The 17,163-nt window shown below is 39.2% G+C and overlaps 2 protein-coding genes across 2 annotated transcripts; both read right to left on the bottom strand.

Annotated features, from left to right (window-relative positions):
- Positions 1–1,175: 1,175 nt before the first annotated feature.
- Positions 1,176–1,799, bottom strand: LOC112734418 (putative F-box protein At1g67623). The gene has a single exon (XM_025783722.1). It carries the CDS (start codon positions 1,797–1,799, stop codon positions 1,176–1,178), a length of 624 nt encoding a protein of 207 aa, XP_025639507.1.
- A 4,067-nt stretch (positions 1,800–5,866) lies between these two features.
- LOC112734417 (F-box protein At2g35280-like) lies at positions 5,867–6,583 on the bottom strand. Its single transcript, XM_025783721.1, has one exon. It carries the CDS (start codon positions 6,581–6,583, stop codon positions 5,867–5,869), a length of 717 nt encoding a protein of 238 aa, XP_025639506.1.
- Between the last annotated feature and the right edge of the window lie 10,580 nt (positions 6,584–17,163).

Below are 17,163 nucleotides of genomic sequence, written 5' to 3'. Positions count from 1 at the left end.
TTGCTTGGTGTCGTGAGGCACAAGAATGAGGGGACACTTTGCCGACTGGTGGAAGAGGAACACGCATTGAAGGCGGAGATGGAGTGGTTGTGTCAGCGGGCACTAGTTAAGGTCGCCAAGTGGGATGAATTGGGTTTGAAGATAGCAGAGTTGGAGGATAGGGTTAAATGTACGGAGGAAAGTCGTGGTGTTCACTCGGCACAGTTACCAGGCAGAGGGGGTCATTCCGAACAGTCAACCCAGAATCACAGGTGTGTAGGACGTTCTTGAGTTCGCGGATGCACACATTTGTTGTGTGCACCTGCCCTCTGCATTTTCAGGTGTTGTTCTACGAATATTTGCCATCTGTCATTCGCAACATGGTGGGGATCCTTTGCTTAGTGTCTTGGTTGACTAATGTAGTCGACGCTGCGTCTTCGCTGCATCTTCTTGTTATTTGCATGCCTTCTATTTATTAGAATGTCTTCTTGTTATTAGCATGCCTTTTGAACATACTATCCTTTTGTGATAATGAAACTTGTATTACTTCCCCTTCGGACGGGTAAAAAGTATTGGATGGCATTACCGGGTCTTGCTTCTCTTATTGTTAATTAATTTCGTGCAGGAAAAATCAAAGGGGGGGGGGGGATACGACACAAAAAAACACAAAGATTAAAAAGAAACAAAAAACGGTTCATGAAGGCTACTGTTGTCCACCTGTGGCTACGAAACATCGAACCAATATTTAAATTTATTTTAACTAGAGTTATTATAGCTAGTCATGTTGTTGTCTTAACGTTGAACTTGGCAAGGGAATTCTGGGTTTAAGGTTTTCAGTTAAAGTTTACCTCGCTGACTGTATGGGAGGATGCGAAATTAAACCTCATTCAACATCGATGAACCGATAACAATTTACTAGTTAAGTATTCCACCCGGGGGCAACGGCGTCTAGCCGCATACATGGATACACTCATACACTGTGTACCACGGCGGGAAGACGTTACACACCGGATCACACACTACACACCGAACACACACAATGCTGTCCTGCAACAGTCGGGTATAAATAAGTTTCATCTCAACTTAAAAAGCTTCAAGAACTGCAACACATCGTACTCTGCTAGGCACCGAACACACGACACACAGGATATGTTGCCAGAGTTTCCCATGGTCCCGCGGGTTGGACAGCTATTGGATCAGCATATCACGGGATATCCGGGAAAAAACGGCTTCACCTCCAACCACGGTTGCGTAAACACCCGCTGGAAAAGTTCTCTGCAACTCTCGACTGCCCCGTAAGCACCCACTGTCTCGTATAATTCATGCCCCCTGCAGACTGGATGGTCGTCTTCGTTCCCGTGACACATCAACAACATCGAACACATGTACATCGCTTCAACATCGCCCGCCGTTGCAGCCTCATTCAAACCGTCCATTCCACTGACATTGCGGCCAATCCAAAAGAAGTCCATCATCGCTGACCGAAACATTGCGACCAGATTGCCAGTGTCTGCGCAGCGATATAGGAATCTCTTATCAGGACGATCAACAAAATAAAAATAGGACGCAATGGGATACACCGACATGGAGGTAACTTTGTATACCACAGGTGACCGAGCTGCGTCTAGAAACACCGTGCAGGTCGCCTGCATGTTGAAGAGATCCTGGATCCGACCCGCCGCAACCATCGATGCTATTCTCACCCAAAGATCAAGAGGAAGAAGGTTCAGCGGAGAATCACACTCGGCGGATAAGCGCCCCTTGATGGTTTCCTTTTTGCCCTCTCTTACCTTTCTGCCATTGCTGGATGTTCCTGCCATTCTACAAGTGTTCAAAGGGTTTTGTCTGTGTCAGTGTGGGTTGATGGGATAAAGGTGTAGCTGGGAATATTAATCAGTGGTGATGACCACGCACGAAATTGTGTTGATATAATTAGTTAAATAAATTATTTACTTTACGGGGTGGCAAGTTATGAATGACATTCACAAGTGGCTAATTTTTTTTAATATGAAAAAAATTGTGTGTAATTCATCATCATGGATAATTGATGAGTTTTCTTGAATATGGATTAATTTTTTTATTTTAAGTAAAATTGGACCCTCGGATTTGGGGAAGTAGAGAAGTCTGAGGGTCAGATTTCATAGGATTACAAATCTGAGGGGCAGATTTGTATATTCAAAAAAAATTAAAATAAAAAAACTTAAATCTGACCCTCAGATTTGTATTTTTTTTAAAAAAAATTTAAAACCACAAATCTGACCCTCAGATTTGTGGTTATCCAAAAAAAAAATTAAGACACCGCAATTAGATTTGTGGTATCCATATAAATAAAAAACACACGAACTTTCTACCTTATTTAAAAACACCACCTTCTACACCCATATTAAAAATACAAAGCGTTCACTCACAAGTTCATCCGGGGAAAAATCATTCTCCTCGTAATATGAACATTAAATAAGAACTCAAATGATCTAACTCTTCTCTATTAGGAGAAGCTAATTTTAGTCGTGTGGTCTCAATTAACTAAATAAACTAGTTAAATTTAATGTAACTTTTCCGTTGAATAATATTATATAAATTTATAAATATAAAAATAATTCACTGTTAAAAGATATTGATGTTGAAAAAATTCGTATGTAATAATGATACACAGTATAAAATTTCGAATTACCCGACTTCATAAAATTATTTAATACAAAAAAAAGAAACACAATTGTTAATATAAATCATTAATTAAATAGAAATTTAAGTAGTTAAGCTAATTAGATATGATAGTTATTAATAAGTTAATTATGATTTAATAACTTAATTAATAATTTTTAAATAATTAATATATATTATAAAATAAGTTGAGGCATAATTATTTAATTAATTAAAATTTTATGTAACTGTTTATTTTTATAATTATTTGCCAAATGGCAATTTATTATTGTGCAACAAGAGTCCTCATTCAAAGGGATTCTCCCTTATCGATCCAATAGCAGAAACTCCAAGCAATACTCACTCCATCGGTTGGTTCCTCTATTTTTTTGTTTTTTCTGTTTTTATGACAAGCATAGTAATAGGAACTCCACATCGTAACAGGATTTTCTAGGTTTACCTAGGGTTATCTAGGGTTTTTTAGGGTTATGTAGGGTTATCTAGGATTTTCTAGGGTTTTCTAGGATTTTCTAGAGTTTTCTAGGATTCTCACTGGTTTTCTAGGGTAATCTAGGGTTTTCTAGGGTTATCTATAGTTTTCTAGGGTTATCTAGGGTTATCTAGGGTTTTCTAGGATTTTTAGAGTTTACTAGGATTTTTTAGGATTTTCTAATGTTGTCTAGGATTTTCTAGAGTTTTCTAGCATTTTCTAGGGTTTTCTAGGGGTTTCTAGGATTTTCTAGGGTTATCTAGGATTTTTTAGGATACTTAAGGGTTTTCTAGGGTATTCTAGGGTTTGCTAGGATTTTCTAGGGTTATTTAGAATTTTTTAGGGTTATCTAGGGTTTTCTAGGGTTATTTAGGGTTTTAGGGTTTTTTAGGTTTTCTAGAGTTTTTTAGGATTTTCTAGGGTTTTCTAGGGTTATCTAGGATTTTCTAGGATATTTTAGGGTTTTCTAGGGTATTCTAGGGTTTTGTAGGATTTTCTAGGGTTATCTAGGGTTTTTTAGGATTTTCTAGGGTTTTCTAGGGTTATCTAGGATTTTCTAGGGTTTTCTAGGGTTATCAAGGGTTATCTAAGGTTTCATAGGATTTTTTAGGGTTTTTTATAGTTTTCCAGGGTTTTCTAGGTTTATCTAGGATTTTCTAGAGTTTTCTAGGATTTTCACTGATTTTCTAGGGTTATCTAGGATTTTCTAGGGTTATCTATGGTTTTCTGGGGTTATCTAGGGTTATCTACAACTTTCTAGGATTTTCTAGGATTTTCTAGAGTTTTTAGGGTTTACTAGGATTTTCTAGGATTTTCTAATGTTGTCTAGGATTTTCTAAAGTTTTCTAGCATTTTCTAGTAAGGTTTCCGTGACACTTGAATAATTCCTGTGGCCGATGCCTCTAGAGTGCTCTGTGAAGGAGTTGAATGCCAATTGTAATCATTACTGTCAGGGGCAATTGACGCAACTGTCGAAACTGCGCTGGAACTCGAAAAATGTGTCAATTTCGAGTTGCGGATTGCCTCGTCGACTTAGCCCACTCAACTATATTGGTTTCTCGAGGCGTCTTGCTTGTGTCACCATATCAACCATTTTAATATACAGTAGCCTATATATGTGGTGTCCAGACACAAAAAAATGAAAAAATTGTGGTTTAAACCAGTAATTAATTCAGAGACCTTAATTAATCCTGTTTAGATAAAAAAATGACTTCTCATGTCATCTTTCATTGTGAGCGATGGAAATTTTTTTTACATTTTGAGTAAGAGTTGCTAAATTTCCTTGACTACTCGAAGCCATGTTGTGTTGTCAACTCCTAGGGTTCTTGTAATTTCCAGCGGAATGAGTGTCAGCAAATTATTTCTGAGGGTAGAATTATTTTTTTACTGTCATTTATCAAGACGACTTTATTTTTATTGTATTATTTTAATTATTTTAATATTAAATTGTAACATATACAATGTATTTACGATTATTTTAACAGACGGATTTAATTTAGCCATTTTGGGCTGAGGCGTGTGATCGAAGTTTCGCACATACAGTGCGACTTGTGTACTATATACGCCCTTCGCATTTGGACACGAGATGGTTATCGGTAACAGACGATACTACTGGATAAAAAAAATAAATATACACGAACAAAAAAAGATCAATGTCTCAGGATTTGGGAGCAGAACCAACCAAGATACTCGATGCGAACGACCTCGCAGAACTGTCGATCAGCAAGATCTTCAGCCTCTTCTGCGGGGTCGAGAAAATACGAATTGGACACTGTTTGAGGCTGCCATGGTCAGGATGGAAGAGATTCTCAAGGACAAAGTTGAGACGCTCCGTGAACTACTAAGTGTGTCGAAGGCGGCATATCTGACCGTCGAGGTCAAGTTGAAGGCGAGGGAGTTACAGGTCCAGGAGGCCGAGCAGGCCATGCGTGGGATGCACGCATTGCTGTGTGAAAGGGTGAACGACTTCGGCATGGCATGCAGCAGTTGGAGAAATAGGGAAGTGACCTGATGACGAAGGTTGAAGACCTTCGTCACCGGGAACAACTTAATTTTGCAAAGTTGGATGCACTGCGGGTGAGGGTCGCGGTTATGGAGGAGGGAAATAAATTCCCGGAGCGGCGAAGGAGCCTATGATCCCGCGCAATTGGCTGAGGGTGACAAACAGAACGATATGTTCACAAATGTCGAAGAGGATACGGGAGGTGTTTGACTTGGCGACCATGCCCGTGAACTCACTGTCGTTGTCCGTTATCCTTCATCGCCTTAAGGAACATCGCTATTTGTATTTGTGTTTATGTATTTGGTGTTTGTTCTTTTACCTGGTGTGTTGATGCTCCCAGTTTAGGGTGCATGTGCGCCGTGAATGTACTATTTTGATGTGTTTTTATGGAAGAAACGAAACATCGAGGACCTCCTGGTTAGATTAAAATTATGAAACAATTTGGCACACATTCCGCTTTAGCAGGAATGCACCATGGCACGAATAGTGTGACGCAAAGTACATTTAAATTATGACACCGAAAATTAAACTACGTTGCTCCTTCTATTTAAATCACACTTGTTTTATTCGGGAGCATTCATGCTAGCAGAAAGAGAGTCAAACTAAAAAATGAGATAGAAAAAAACAAAACAATAATTTCATCAAACTCAAGCGTTGAGTGCATCTGGAACTTCCTGGCCACGTATTTGTGGCCATGAAAAATTTATATTCGTATGCAACACCCGACACACAACCAAAAGAGTAACTATCGCTGTTCAATATCGTCGAAACATAGCCAGGAACTGGTAGACCTCGTGATCTGCCAGGCACCGGACACACGATACGCTCGAGACGTCGTGAGCATTACCCATGATGCCTCGTGTAGGGCACATGGGTGATCGACAACTCACGGGTTGGCCAGGGTCCGGAGGTTTGATGCCGACCCAATGCTCTGCGAGGATGTCCGTGAAGATCTCCCTACATCTGTGGACATTCCCAGCTGTAAGGATAACTTCAAACAGATCGACGCCGCGTCTCACGTCATCGCCGTCTTGGTGGTTACACAGTAGCAGCATGGAACATATGTAGCCGGCCTCCACATTACCCTCCGATGCAGCCCTGGTAAGTAGCTCCATATTGACATGATGTCGGGCAATAAAGAAATACTCATGCAATCCGTTCGTAAGAATTGCATCCGGATTTCCCGCATCGATGCACCGATCTACGAACCTTCTGTTCGCATGGTCTGGGTACCTTAGAAAGGACACCATCGGTATGTTCCACACAATGGCATGCTTGTATACGACGGCTGACCGCCCGGGATCCAGAAACACCTTACAAGTGGACTCGAAGTTGAGAAGGTCTTGTATCGAGTTGTATGCGACCTCCGTTGCAACCCTCACCCAGATGTCACGTGGGAGTAGTTTAAGCGGACATATGGCCGGTCGCGACCGTCGCCCACAGAGGGTGCGATGTTCGGAGGTTCCGACCATCCAGAATCATCACCTCCGGTACAAATTTTACCTTTTTCGATGCCTAGATGGGGGAAGGGGTGCGCGCCTGAAGAATGGCAATAGCGAACTGTTATTCGCCTCGACGCGTGTCTTGACAACAGATAAACACCCTCCCATATTTCCTTTGTCACGTGTTGTGCTGGATAATGCTAGATGGTTAGGTAGAGGAATGGCATTCCAACTCTAGTCTTCTTTCGCAGAATGGAAGTGACAGTGGTCGCAGTTCCCAACACAGACCTCACACTTGGACTGGAAACCGAGAGAAGATTTGATTGTGTTTAATATCAATCACGACTTAAACTCTACTGTAATGCATTGGGACCAGTGATGCTGATTATTACCTTAATCCAGATCCTACACCTGGTTGTCCGCGTGTCTGTCGGCAATTTTTGCTTAGAAAGTCCCCCCTCCCCTTTTCTATTTCGTTCCGCGCGTCCAATGCATCAAAAACCAGGATTTGGATCATCTAAATTTTAACTTCTATTTTGGATGATAAAGTATGATCTATTACCATCTATTTCATAGGTGAGGCTAAGAAAGAACACGAGAGAGAAAGTGCTCAATAGCGAGATATTTCACCACCAGGCCTGTTCAGCGGCTTTTCTATTATTTTTTGACAAATTATATTGTCAGAAAAAATGTTATCTGACTGTTTTAATTATTCCTTTTTTTTTGCTTTACTTTTTTTCCGTTTACCATCTTATATCCAAACATTTGGTGTTATAGTAACAAAAAAAATCAGACATCACTTCTTTCACCATTCGTGGCTCAACTAATCTACCAATCTGTATCCCACACGACTGTTAACCAAAATAGAGATCATGATGTTAAGGTATGACCCCAAAATTGGGTTGCGTCGTGGGAAGAAACCGGACAGATTTTATTTGGTTAAGCAGTGGAACCAAAGTAGCCAACACTAGCCCCCGCGATACAGTTCGCTTTGATGCCCCAAGACGTGCTTTAGAAGTCTCCCTTATTAGTAGATGCGCATACGTTTAATAATAAATATTCAGCGTCTTTGCGCATCACTGCATAGGCCAAATAGCTTCGGGATAAAATTACTACAACACTGAGACACTCACGTAACTAGGAATGTCGCGGGAATCTGGATCGGATCCAACCAAGCCGTTTGTTGGCGTTGATCTCCCCGGATGGTCTACCGACGAGATTTTCAACTACCTCTGCGCGGACAGGGAAAAACGGACTGGGAGATGCACAAGGCCGCATTGCTCGCGAGGGAGAGACGCCTTAGAGAAAAAATCCTCCATTTCGGTGAGCGAGTGAAGGCGGCGAGGCTGACGCAGTCAGCGGCCGAAGCCAGGCTAAAGGTGATGGATTCCAAGGTGAGGGTGTGTGAGGATGCAAGCCATGAGGTGGAAGCACTGTTGCAGTTTGCGAGACACACTAACGATCGCCTAATCCAGGTGCTGGAACAGCAAGCAGAATACATGAAGGCGAGGGTCGAAAACCTTCGTCAACGCTAACAATACGAGTTTGCAAAGTGGAATGCTCTGGGAGTGACTGTCGGGGAGCTGGAAGAGAGGCATGGAGAATTGCTCCATGCAGCGGGTGTTGAACTGACACAATCGGGCGATGAGGGTACCGGGGCTAGTCTTCTTGGTGTGTAAGCACATGACACCTCCCATTTTTCCGTTTCCGTCCTTGCCCGGAGGATCTTAGTTATTACTTGTTATGTTTAGTTGCTTCTGTACTGCTCTGTTGCCATGTGCGTTAATGCTCTCAGCTTAGACTTAGACGAAAAAACCACCGACGACCTGCTACTTTAAATTGTTTTGTGTTGGGGGTTCGATGGTATTTTCTGACAATAGGGTTGTTCTCCTTTTTTTTTCCTTTAAGCACGTCATCCTCTGATATCAACGCTTTTATTCCCGTCAGGAAATAATAAAAAAGAAAAAAAAGAGAGGGACAAAAACTTACAAATCTGACTATGAACCATGCGATGGCCCTCAGTTTCCCTATGCAAATTTGACCACCAGTCTCATGTTTTGTCCAACAAGTCACCAATGACTTCATTAGTTAGTACAATTATTTATTTTATAATTAACCGAACGATAAAATCAAATTTAATGTTTATAAACTATAATAGTTAATTATATTAAGTAAGTAGGTTTTCATCTCAACAATGGTTTATGTTAATTCATGAAATCATAACCAATACAGATAACCATTACTGGTTGAAGAGGCACTAGTAACGCGGGAGGATGATCTGAAGGCCAAAATTCAGAAGTACCTCGAACAGCTGAGCAACACCAGGACTGCGCATTTGACGGCTGACGTGAAGCTAAGGGTCACAGACTTCGAGCTGGCAGAAGCGAAGAGAGAAGTTCGAGGAAAGCATCTGTTGCTTAGCCTAACAAGGGCGAAGAAGGACGCCACAATCCGACAAATGGAAGGGCGGGCATCTGAGTTGATGGCGGAGATCAACGACCTCCGTCAACAGGAAAATCATCAGCTCGCCAAGTGGTAGGAAGTGCTGGGCAGGGTGGCTACTTTGGAGGAGAAGCTTATGCTCCCGATCGAAAAGCCTGGTGATGACTCTGAGCAGCCGGCTAATGCCGACAACAATCGCGAGTAGTCCAGCCAAAAAAGAATCGAGGTTAAGGGTCGTCATACTTGTCCATGTCTTAGCGTGTTGTGATATTTTCCGTTGTCCGACGGCCAATATGCGGCCTGGCTGTTCGCTTTCTATCTTGGTAACACCAATGTTGCACTTTTGTTACTCTGTTAAGAGTACCCCTTTAATTAAATCATATGACATTATATTTTACTACACAGGTAAATAATTATTTATAAATATAGTATGGGTTGGGCATTTGATTAAATTACACACATATATAAAACACAATATTTTTTCTCCCCTGGGATCCTTATCTCCTCTTAGAATGGCTGGTCGGGGTGCTGAACACGTGGACTCCGTAACCGTGGTGATCCTTGCCCCCCGCATGAACTGGGGATAGAGGAAAAAAATAAGGCGGTCCCACACCTACCTTGGCGCAGGCCGCCTTCAGTAGCTCCTCCAGGTCCTCCACAATGACGAAGTCATTGGGGTCCCACTCGGGGGCAAAACCTACAACGGGAGAAAAAGATGACATTGGAATGCAAAAATCAAAGATGGAGAAGGTCGTTGAAGGAAATCGTAAGTCGAAAACCACGGCTGATAGCCGGAGAGCGTACCTATATCACCGTCTCGAGGTCATCGTCGAACAGCCCATTTCCGACGCTCTAGCCGCCTGCCCCCGCATCGGTTTCGGGGACTGATGCTTCGGAGGGCCTACCATCGCCGGATTTGGAGACAGGTTCCATCTTGTGTAACGATGAAGGCTCTCAGCGTTCCAACGGCTGCTGTTGGACGGATCATATGATTATTGTTTGCCGAAACGTTCCAATCAGAGTGAATTGGGTTTCAGTCGTGGGGGTTATATATAAGTTCCTTGTCCATGGAATGTCACACCCGTAGAAGTGGGCTCACGACATTTGGCTGATTGACGAAGCGACGGAAATAAATGTAGTTATCTATGTCCATCAGTTACCGAGCTCCAACTCAAGTTACTAGACGTTCTCCCTCACGTGGACCAAGAAGAGGAGTTCCTCCTCACATGGCCTATTGCATTTCAACAGAGCGTTGACACATGGCAAATAAATACAAACGACAATTTGACATTCATAACATACATACTAGAAAATATTGTGATTATATTAATTGGTTATATCTTTGTTTAATTAACTCTTAATGATAATAAATTAACTGTTAAATAATTATTCATTGTAATTATTTAAATAAAGATTAATAAAATAAATTAAATAATACTTAACTTACTAATAACTATAATAATAAATTATACCAACTAACAATATTATGATTTATCCAACAATTCACATTAATACTATCGTGTCTGTTCAACAGCTTTTCTATTGTTTTGAAGACAGTAATTTTAATATAATTATTTTTTAATTTTTAACTATAATTGTTTTAGTTTATATCAATATATTTAATCCTAAAACTTAATGTCAAAATATTTAATTCTAATTAATGTAATAAATTATAGTATATCGTCATAAAACATGTATTTAATAATTATAAATTTTAGTGGCAATGTAATATAGTACATCATTACTTTAAACTTCGGAATACCACTATATATGTACAGTTATTTATTTTACTGTGCACAATAATTGAATTCCACTGGGCTTACCAGACATACAGTCACTCGGAATCAGAATTTGGCTCTACGATTTAAATACGGGCGATTTATATTTGTTTGAAAATTTTTTTTCCAGCAGGTAGGATCGTTTACGGTAGGACTTATAGGAAATTGTGTGTGTTTGGATTGTGGTTTGTCAAACTGGAGTTTGAATAAAAGTGATTTTATAGAATTGATTTTGGGTAGAAGTAAGTTTGTGTCAACATCATTTATGTTTGGGAATTTTTTACCAAAATTGATTTTGGTAAAATAAATATTGTTTGGATAACATTAGTTAAAATCACTTTTATTCAGATAATTACTTAAAAGGACATGACATTAAATTATAATGTTATTTTTTTATACATGTTTAATTTTCTTTTTTATACCTTTTTCTTATATGTTTTTTTATATAGTATATTTCTAATACTCTTAATACTCTTTTTTAGAACGTTATAATTTTTAACTATTGTTATTATTATTTATAGTTAATTTTTTTGTTTAATTTATTTTACCTAATGGGATCAATAAATTCTATTATAAAAAGATAATAATAATTATAATACACACAAATTATAACTATAAAAATATATAATGTCAAAATAAAAAATATAAATAATAAATAATAAAAAAAGAGTTCATATAGAGAGAAATAATACGTGATACCAATAAAGTGCGATCTCTCACCTTTAATTCTATAAGTGCAATCTCCATTTTTTTTAAGACATGAGAGAATAAGGTGCGATCTCTCACACCTTTAGTTCTATAAGTGAGACCAATAATAAGTAGGAGATAGAAAGTAATGAAGGGTGAGATTAAACACTAGACACCATCTAGTTTTTTTCCCACTTGAGAGGATCCACTCCCGGCCTTATAAGTATAGGACGCGAATAGGATTATGGTTGAGAGATTATGACCTCGCAGGTAGGGTAGGATAGAATTTTAAGAAATTTTTCAGCCTCCCGGGTAGGGTAGGGCTTAAAAGTATAGGGTGCGGATAGGGCTAGGGCGGGCATTTTATCACTCTGTGAATATGGCCTACCCTACAATACCCGGGTGCAGTTCTGATTACAGTTCAGGATGCATGACTGACGGCCCAAAGGGTATGGCATTAAGAGTACTTCATTGAGGGTTTAGGGTTTAGGACTTAGGGTTTTTCGATTACGGTTTAGGAATTAGTGTTCAATTTTTGTTGGGGCCAACCGTTGAGAGCTCTGCACATCAAGAATCGACTTCCCCTCGTTCTATGTCCTCCATCACGAGTATTCGTCCATCACACCGCCACAAAACACTGCGGGACACGCCGCACAGACCACCTTTACCGGGAAGACGTTCGGTGCTTCACTTTGAATACCCCTTAAAACCACCAGGCCGATTATCCATCGGCTCTGATACCACTTGATGGGGCAACCTTGGATAGCTCTCGACCAACGGGAAGATTTCAGGGAGGTATCTGATAGCAAAAATTTGTTGTTGGTCTAGATTTTCTTCCTAAAGAAAGGAATTACTTCGTTGTAAGTATAGCTCCAAACCAACAAACAACTCTCACATCAAACTAAATATGGTCTTGTCACATGTACAAACCCCAATAAGAATTAACCAAAGTATTTAGACTCCGGGTCATCTCACAAGAAATTGCAATGAAGTGGTCAGTTAGTGGCTATGAAGAACAAAGGGGGGTTTGAATGATAAGAGGGAAAGAAATTAAATGACAAGGAAAGTAAATCAAACAAATAACTAAAGAAGGCAAATAATAAGGAGAGACATTCATGGCAAGAATTGAGATCATAGGCTTTCTATCCTAGTCATACAATGATTAATTCATCTTATTTAGTCAACTCCAACAAATGGAAGAAGGTATCATGTCATCTTCACATAGGGAGAATGTCAAACAAGACTAATCAATCATATGGCAATAATAAACAAGAATTTATCTTATTTCGTCATCTCCAATATTGGAAGAAGGTATCACATTATCTTCCATGAGAGAAAGTCAAACAAGACTAGTTAATCTCAATCCAAATGTCCTAATCAACTCACTAATTGGATTAGCAAAAGATTAGAGTCAATAGAAATAATATTAACTAACAACTCTAGATCACCAACATGAGTTGGATTTTTATGACTCAAGATTGCCTAATTACCCTTTCCAAGCCAAGAATGCTCAAAGTCTACTCTAAAGTCCAACCAAGCATTTTGTCAAACACTTGGAAGGCATAAAAGAAAAGCATAGTAAAAATGCAAGAATAATAAAACTACCAACTACCAATTGCAAGAAAAGTAAATCAACAACTCAAATCATCAATAAAAGGAACATCAAACATTAAATTTCATCCATGAACATAAAAGAAGCATAAAAGTAAAATTAACATCACAAACTAAGAGAATAAAAGTGTAGAAGCAAGAAATCATAAAGGAAATAAGATGAAAAGATGAGATTAAACCTAGATCTATGAGAGATTAACCTAACCTAATTCTAGAGAGAAGAGGGAGCTTCTCTCTCTAGAAACTAACCTACATGATGCTATACTACCAAACAATTGCTCCCCCCTTGCTCAAGCTTGAATTCTACATGAAATAGCATTAGAAATGAGTTGGGTTGGGCCCAAAGTGCTTCAGAAATCGCCCCCAGCGATTTCATCTTTAGTGGGCAACGAGCAGCATCAGCGCGCATGCGTACATGGCGCGTGCGCACTCCTAAACGCGGAGCAACATATGGCAAATTTTATATCATTTCGAACCCCGGATGTTAGCTTCAACGCAACTAAAAGTGCCTCAATTGGACCTCTGTAGCTCAAGTTATGGTCGATTGAGTGCGAAGAGGCCAAGCTTGACAGCTTTACGGTTCCTTCATTTCTTCATGAGTTCTCCCACTTTGCATGCTTTTTCTTCATTCCTTCAATCCAATCTTTGCCTTATAAAACCTGAAATCACTCAACAAATATATCAAGGCATCGAATGGAATTAAAGTGAGTTAAATTTAGCTATTTTAAGGCCTAAAAAGCATGTTTTCCCACTTAAGCACAATTTAAGGGAGAATTTCAAAACCATGCTATTTCATTGAATAAATGTGAGAAAAGTTGATAAAATCCCCAAATTAAGCACAAGATAAACCACAAAATTGGGGTTTATCAAATCTCCCCACACTTAAACTAAGCATGTCCTCATGCTAAGAATAAAGAAGGACAAGAAAAGGGGTATGAACATTTATTCAATGTAAAGAAACTATATGCACCTATCTATATGAATGCAACTAAATGCAAAATGCTTCTACCTACTTGGTTAAAAGCAAATCAATCTCCAGGAACATATATAAGCAAGTAGGGCAGAGGTCATATGACGATTCATGAATCCTACCAATTCAAATATCAAAATGAAGTTTATATAGACTTGTATGAAAAAAGCTCATGAAAGCCGAGAACAAGGAATTGAGCATCGAACCCTCACCGGACGTATATCCGCTCTTGTCGCTCTAGTGTATAGGGTTGATCCGCTCAATTATCTTCTAATCATGCTTTTCATGATTTATTTTTCATCTAACAATCAACAATTATTCAATGCATGCATACATTCATCATGAGGACTTATTCATAGGTTGTAATGGGGTTAGGGTAAAGGTAAGGATGTATATGGTTAAGTGAGCTTGAAATTTGCATCTTTGATTAGCCTAAGCTCTCACCTAACACATGTAACAACTTATACAATTCTAATACACAACCTAGCTACCCATGATTTCCACTTTTTTTTCCCACATACTCATGCATTCCCTTTAATTAACATTCCATATGTATTGATTTTTATTGAACTTTATTTTGGGGCATTTTTGTCCCCTTTTTATTTCTTTTTTCTTTTTTTTTTCTTTATATATATATATATATATATATATATATATATATATATCTTTTTTCTTTTTCTTTATCATTTTTTTTAAAGTATATACAAACGTATCAAAGCATATGGTTTTACATATAGTGCATGAATATGTACCCAATTCCCGATATTTTCAACAAAAATAAAAATTGCACTTTTACCTCAACCAATGTCCCAAGTTTTCCATACCCAAATGATACACAACCTCACTAGCCTAAGCTAATCAAAGATCCAAATTAAGGACATTTATTGTTTTTCGCTTATGGGTAGTGATGTGCTAACATTAAGAACAAAAGGGATTAAATAGGCTCAAAATTGGCTAACAATAGTTGATGAAAGGTAGGCTATTTGGGTAAGTGAGCTAAATGAAATGATGGCCTCAATCATATAAATGCATTCATATATAGAATAATGGACATATAGAATCAAACAAATCAAAGATTACAATCATAGAAAGAGAATAATGCACACAAGAATGGAAATAAGTGGTTATAAGATGTAACCACACAATTAGGCTCAAAACTCACATGCTTGTGTTCTTAGCTCAAAAATCATGTTCCAAAATAAATTCTTCAAGCAAGTTCATAAAAAAAATTTTTGAATTGGTAGCGTACCCTAAAAACAGTTTCTTGGAAAAGAAATCATCACCCTAACCAAGTAGTCCTAACATAAAAAGAAAGTGATAAAAATATGTACAAGTTCTAACTAACATGCAACCTATCATGCAATGCAACAACTAATCTAACAAAGACAAAAATTAAAAATTGGTGTTGAAAAGGGAAGTTGTTACCCATGGAGGTCGGTCGGACGACCTCCCCACACTTAGAAATTTGCACCGTCCTCGGTGCATGCAAAGAAGAGCAATGTGGATGGGTTGCTACAATTGATGAGCTCCTTCAAAAGGTTGTGTGGGTGAGCTTGTTTGTTGCCCCATTTAAAAGCTTTTCCATTCCTTCCCTTCTTGGTGGCCAACCTAAAAGGAAAGAAAAAGAAAGAAAATTAAGCCTACAACAAAGATATCAAAGCAAATAGAACATAGGCGGGGGCTAATGTCAAATAAGAATAGGGTCCTCACTACATGGTAGCTACAACATGTGAGTGAAAAAGAAATTCAAGCAAAGGCATATTAACTAATAATTGATGCAAGAACAAATTTAAAGCATGAAGAGCACTCAAAAGCATCAAGTTCACTAAAAAGAGTGGGTCATGAAAGACATGCAAGTTCATATCAATGCACAAAGAATATAAGGATCATCAAGGGTTAAGCATTGAATTAGAAATTTCATTACCCATCAATATCAAACAAGTCAAGAAGCACTAAGATTAACCAAGAAATTCTCAACAATTGAGTAAGAAAATTCGACACCATTATTCAAATAAGAAGCTCAAAAAAAGAAAGTAAAAACAGGCTATAAAAACAAAATGAAAATGCAAAGAATAAAAGTATGCGAATGCAATGGACAAAAAAAATGGAAGATGAGAAAAAAAACTTTTTTTTACCGGCGCAGATGCGTCATGCACGCTTCCTCGCCGATGCGCAGTTTGGCTAAAGGACGCGTACGCGCCAGGTGCGCGCACACGTGGGTTGCAGGCATAGAATAGGCACAAACTGGGCATAACTCTTTGGAACATGTACCAGGAGGGCAGGTGGCGCTATCGGCGCGCACGTGCCCAGCGTGCGTGCGCGTGCATTGCACAATTAGCTTTAAGGATGCGTACGCGCCAGGTGCGTGCACGCGCGGGTGGTTTGTGCTTCAAGCATGGTGCTGACGTAGTGTAGGCGCAACTCTCGGGTCAATATATGGAGGGGTGAGATTTTTCAATCCACGCGTCTGCGCACATGGCGCGCCCGCGTGGATGGTCGAAAATGCTTGAGACACGCGTACGCACCAAGTGCGCGCATGCGCGGGTTGGTGCTCTGTTTTTCAAAATTTTTCCATGTTCTTGCACCAATCTAAGCATTCCAAACCTCCAAACAGCTACCCAAACACCATAAAACCTTATTTAACATATTAGACTACCAAATAGACTCAACAAACTACTCTAAATATGAATTTAAACTAATTCTACCAATATTTACAAAAGAGAAAATGAAAAGATATTACCATGGTGGGGTGTCTCCCACCTAGCACTTTTGTTTATTGTCCTTAAGTTAGACTTATGGGGAGCTCCTCTTAAGGTGGCTTGTGCTTGAATCTATCCTTAAACATCCACCAATGCTTGAATCTCCAATAAGCTTTAGTCTTCAAAGATGATAACTTCAATCCTTGATGGAGTTCCACACAAGCCGTGGGCTCCCAAATTTGATTCTCCTTGTGCGATTCGGGATCCCACACTTTGTTTTGATACCCATATTCAAATTGATCATCATGATTCCAATTGGGTGGCATGACCTTAGAATTCTCAATTGAGCATCCAAACATTCTCTTAGACCCATGCAATTTGGTTCTACACCAACCATTGCTATTCAACTTCGAGCATGCAACC

This window comes from Arachis hypogaea, chromosome 13 (assembly GCF_003086295.3).
Source record: "Arachis hypogaea cultivar Tifrunner chromosome 13, arahy.Tifrunner.gnm2.J5K5, whole genome shotgun sequence".
NCBI classification, from domain to species: Eukaryota; Viridiplantae; Streptophyta; class Magnoliopsida; order Fabales; family Fabaceae; genus Arachis; species Arachis hypogaea.
Note: the sequence above shows the minus strand (reverse complement) of the source record. Positions and strands in the feature narration are given on the sequence as shown.

What these genes read in the sequence shown, in the direction of transcription:
- LOC112734418 (XM_025783722.1), bottom strand. Translation starts at nt 1,799, where the DNA reads ATGGCAGGAACATCCAGCAATGGCAGAAAGGTAAGAGAGGGCAAAAAG.
- LOC112734417 (XM_025783721.1), bottom strand. Translation starts at nt 6,583, where the DNA reads ATGGTCGGAACCTCCGAACATCGCACCCTCTGTGGGCGACGGTCGCGA.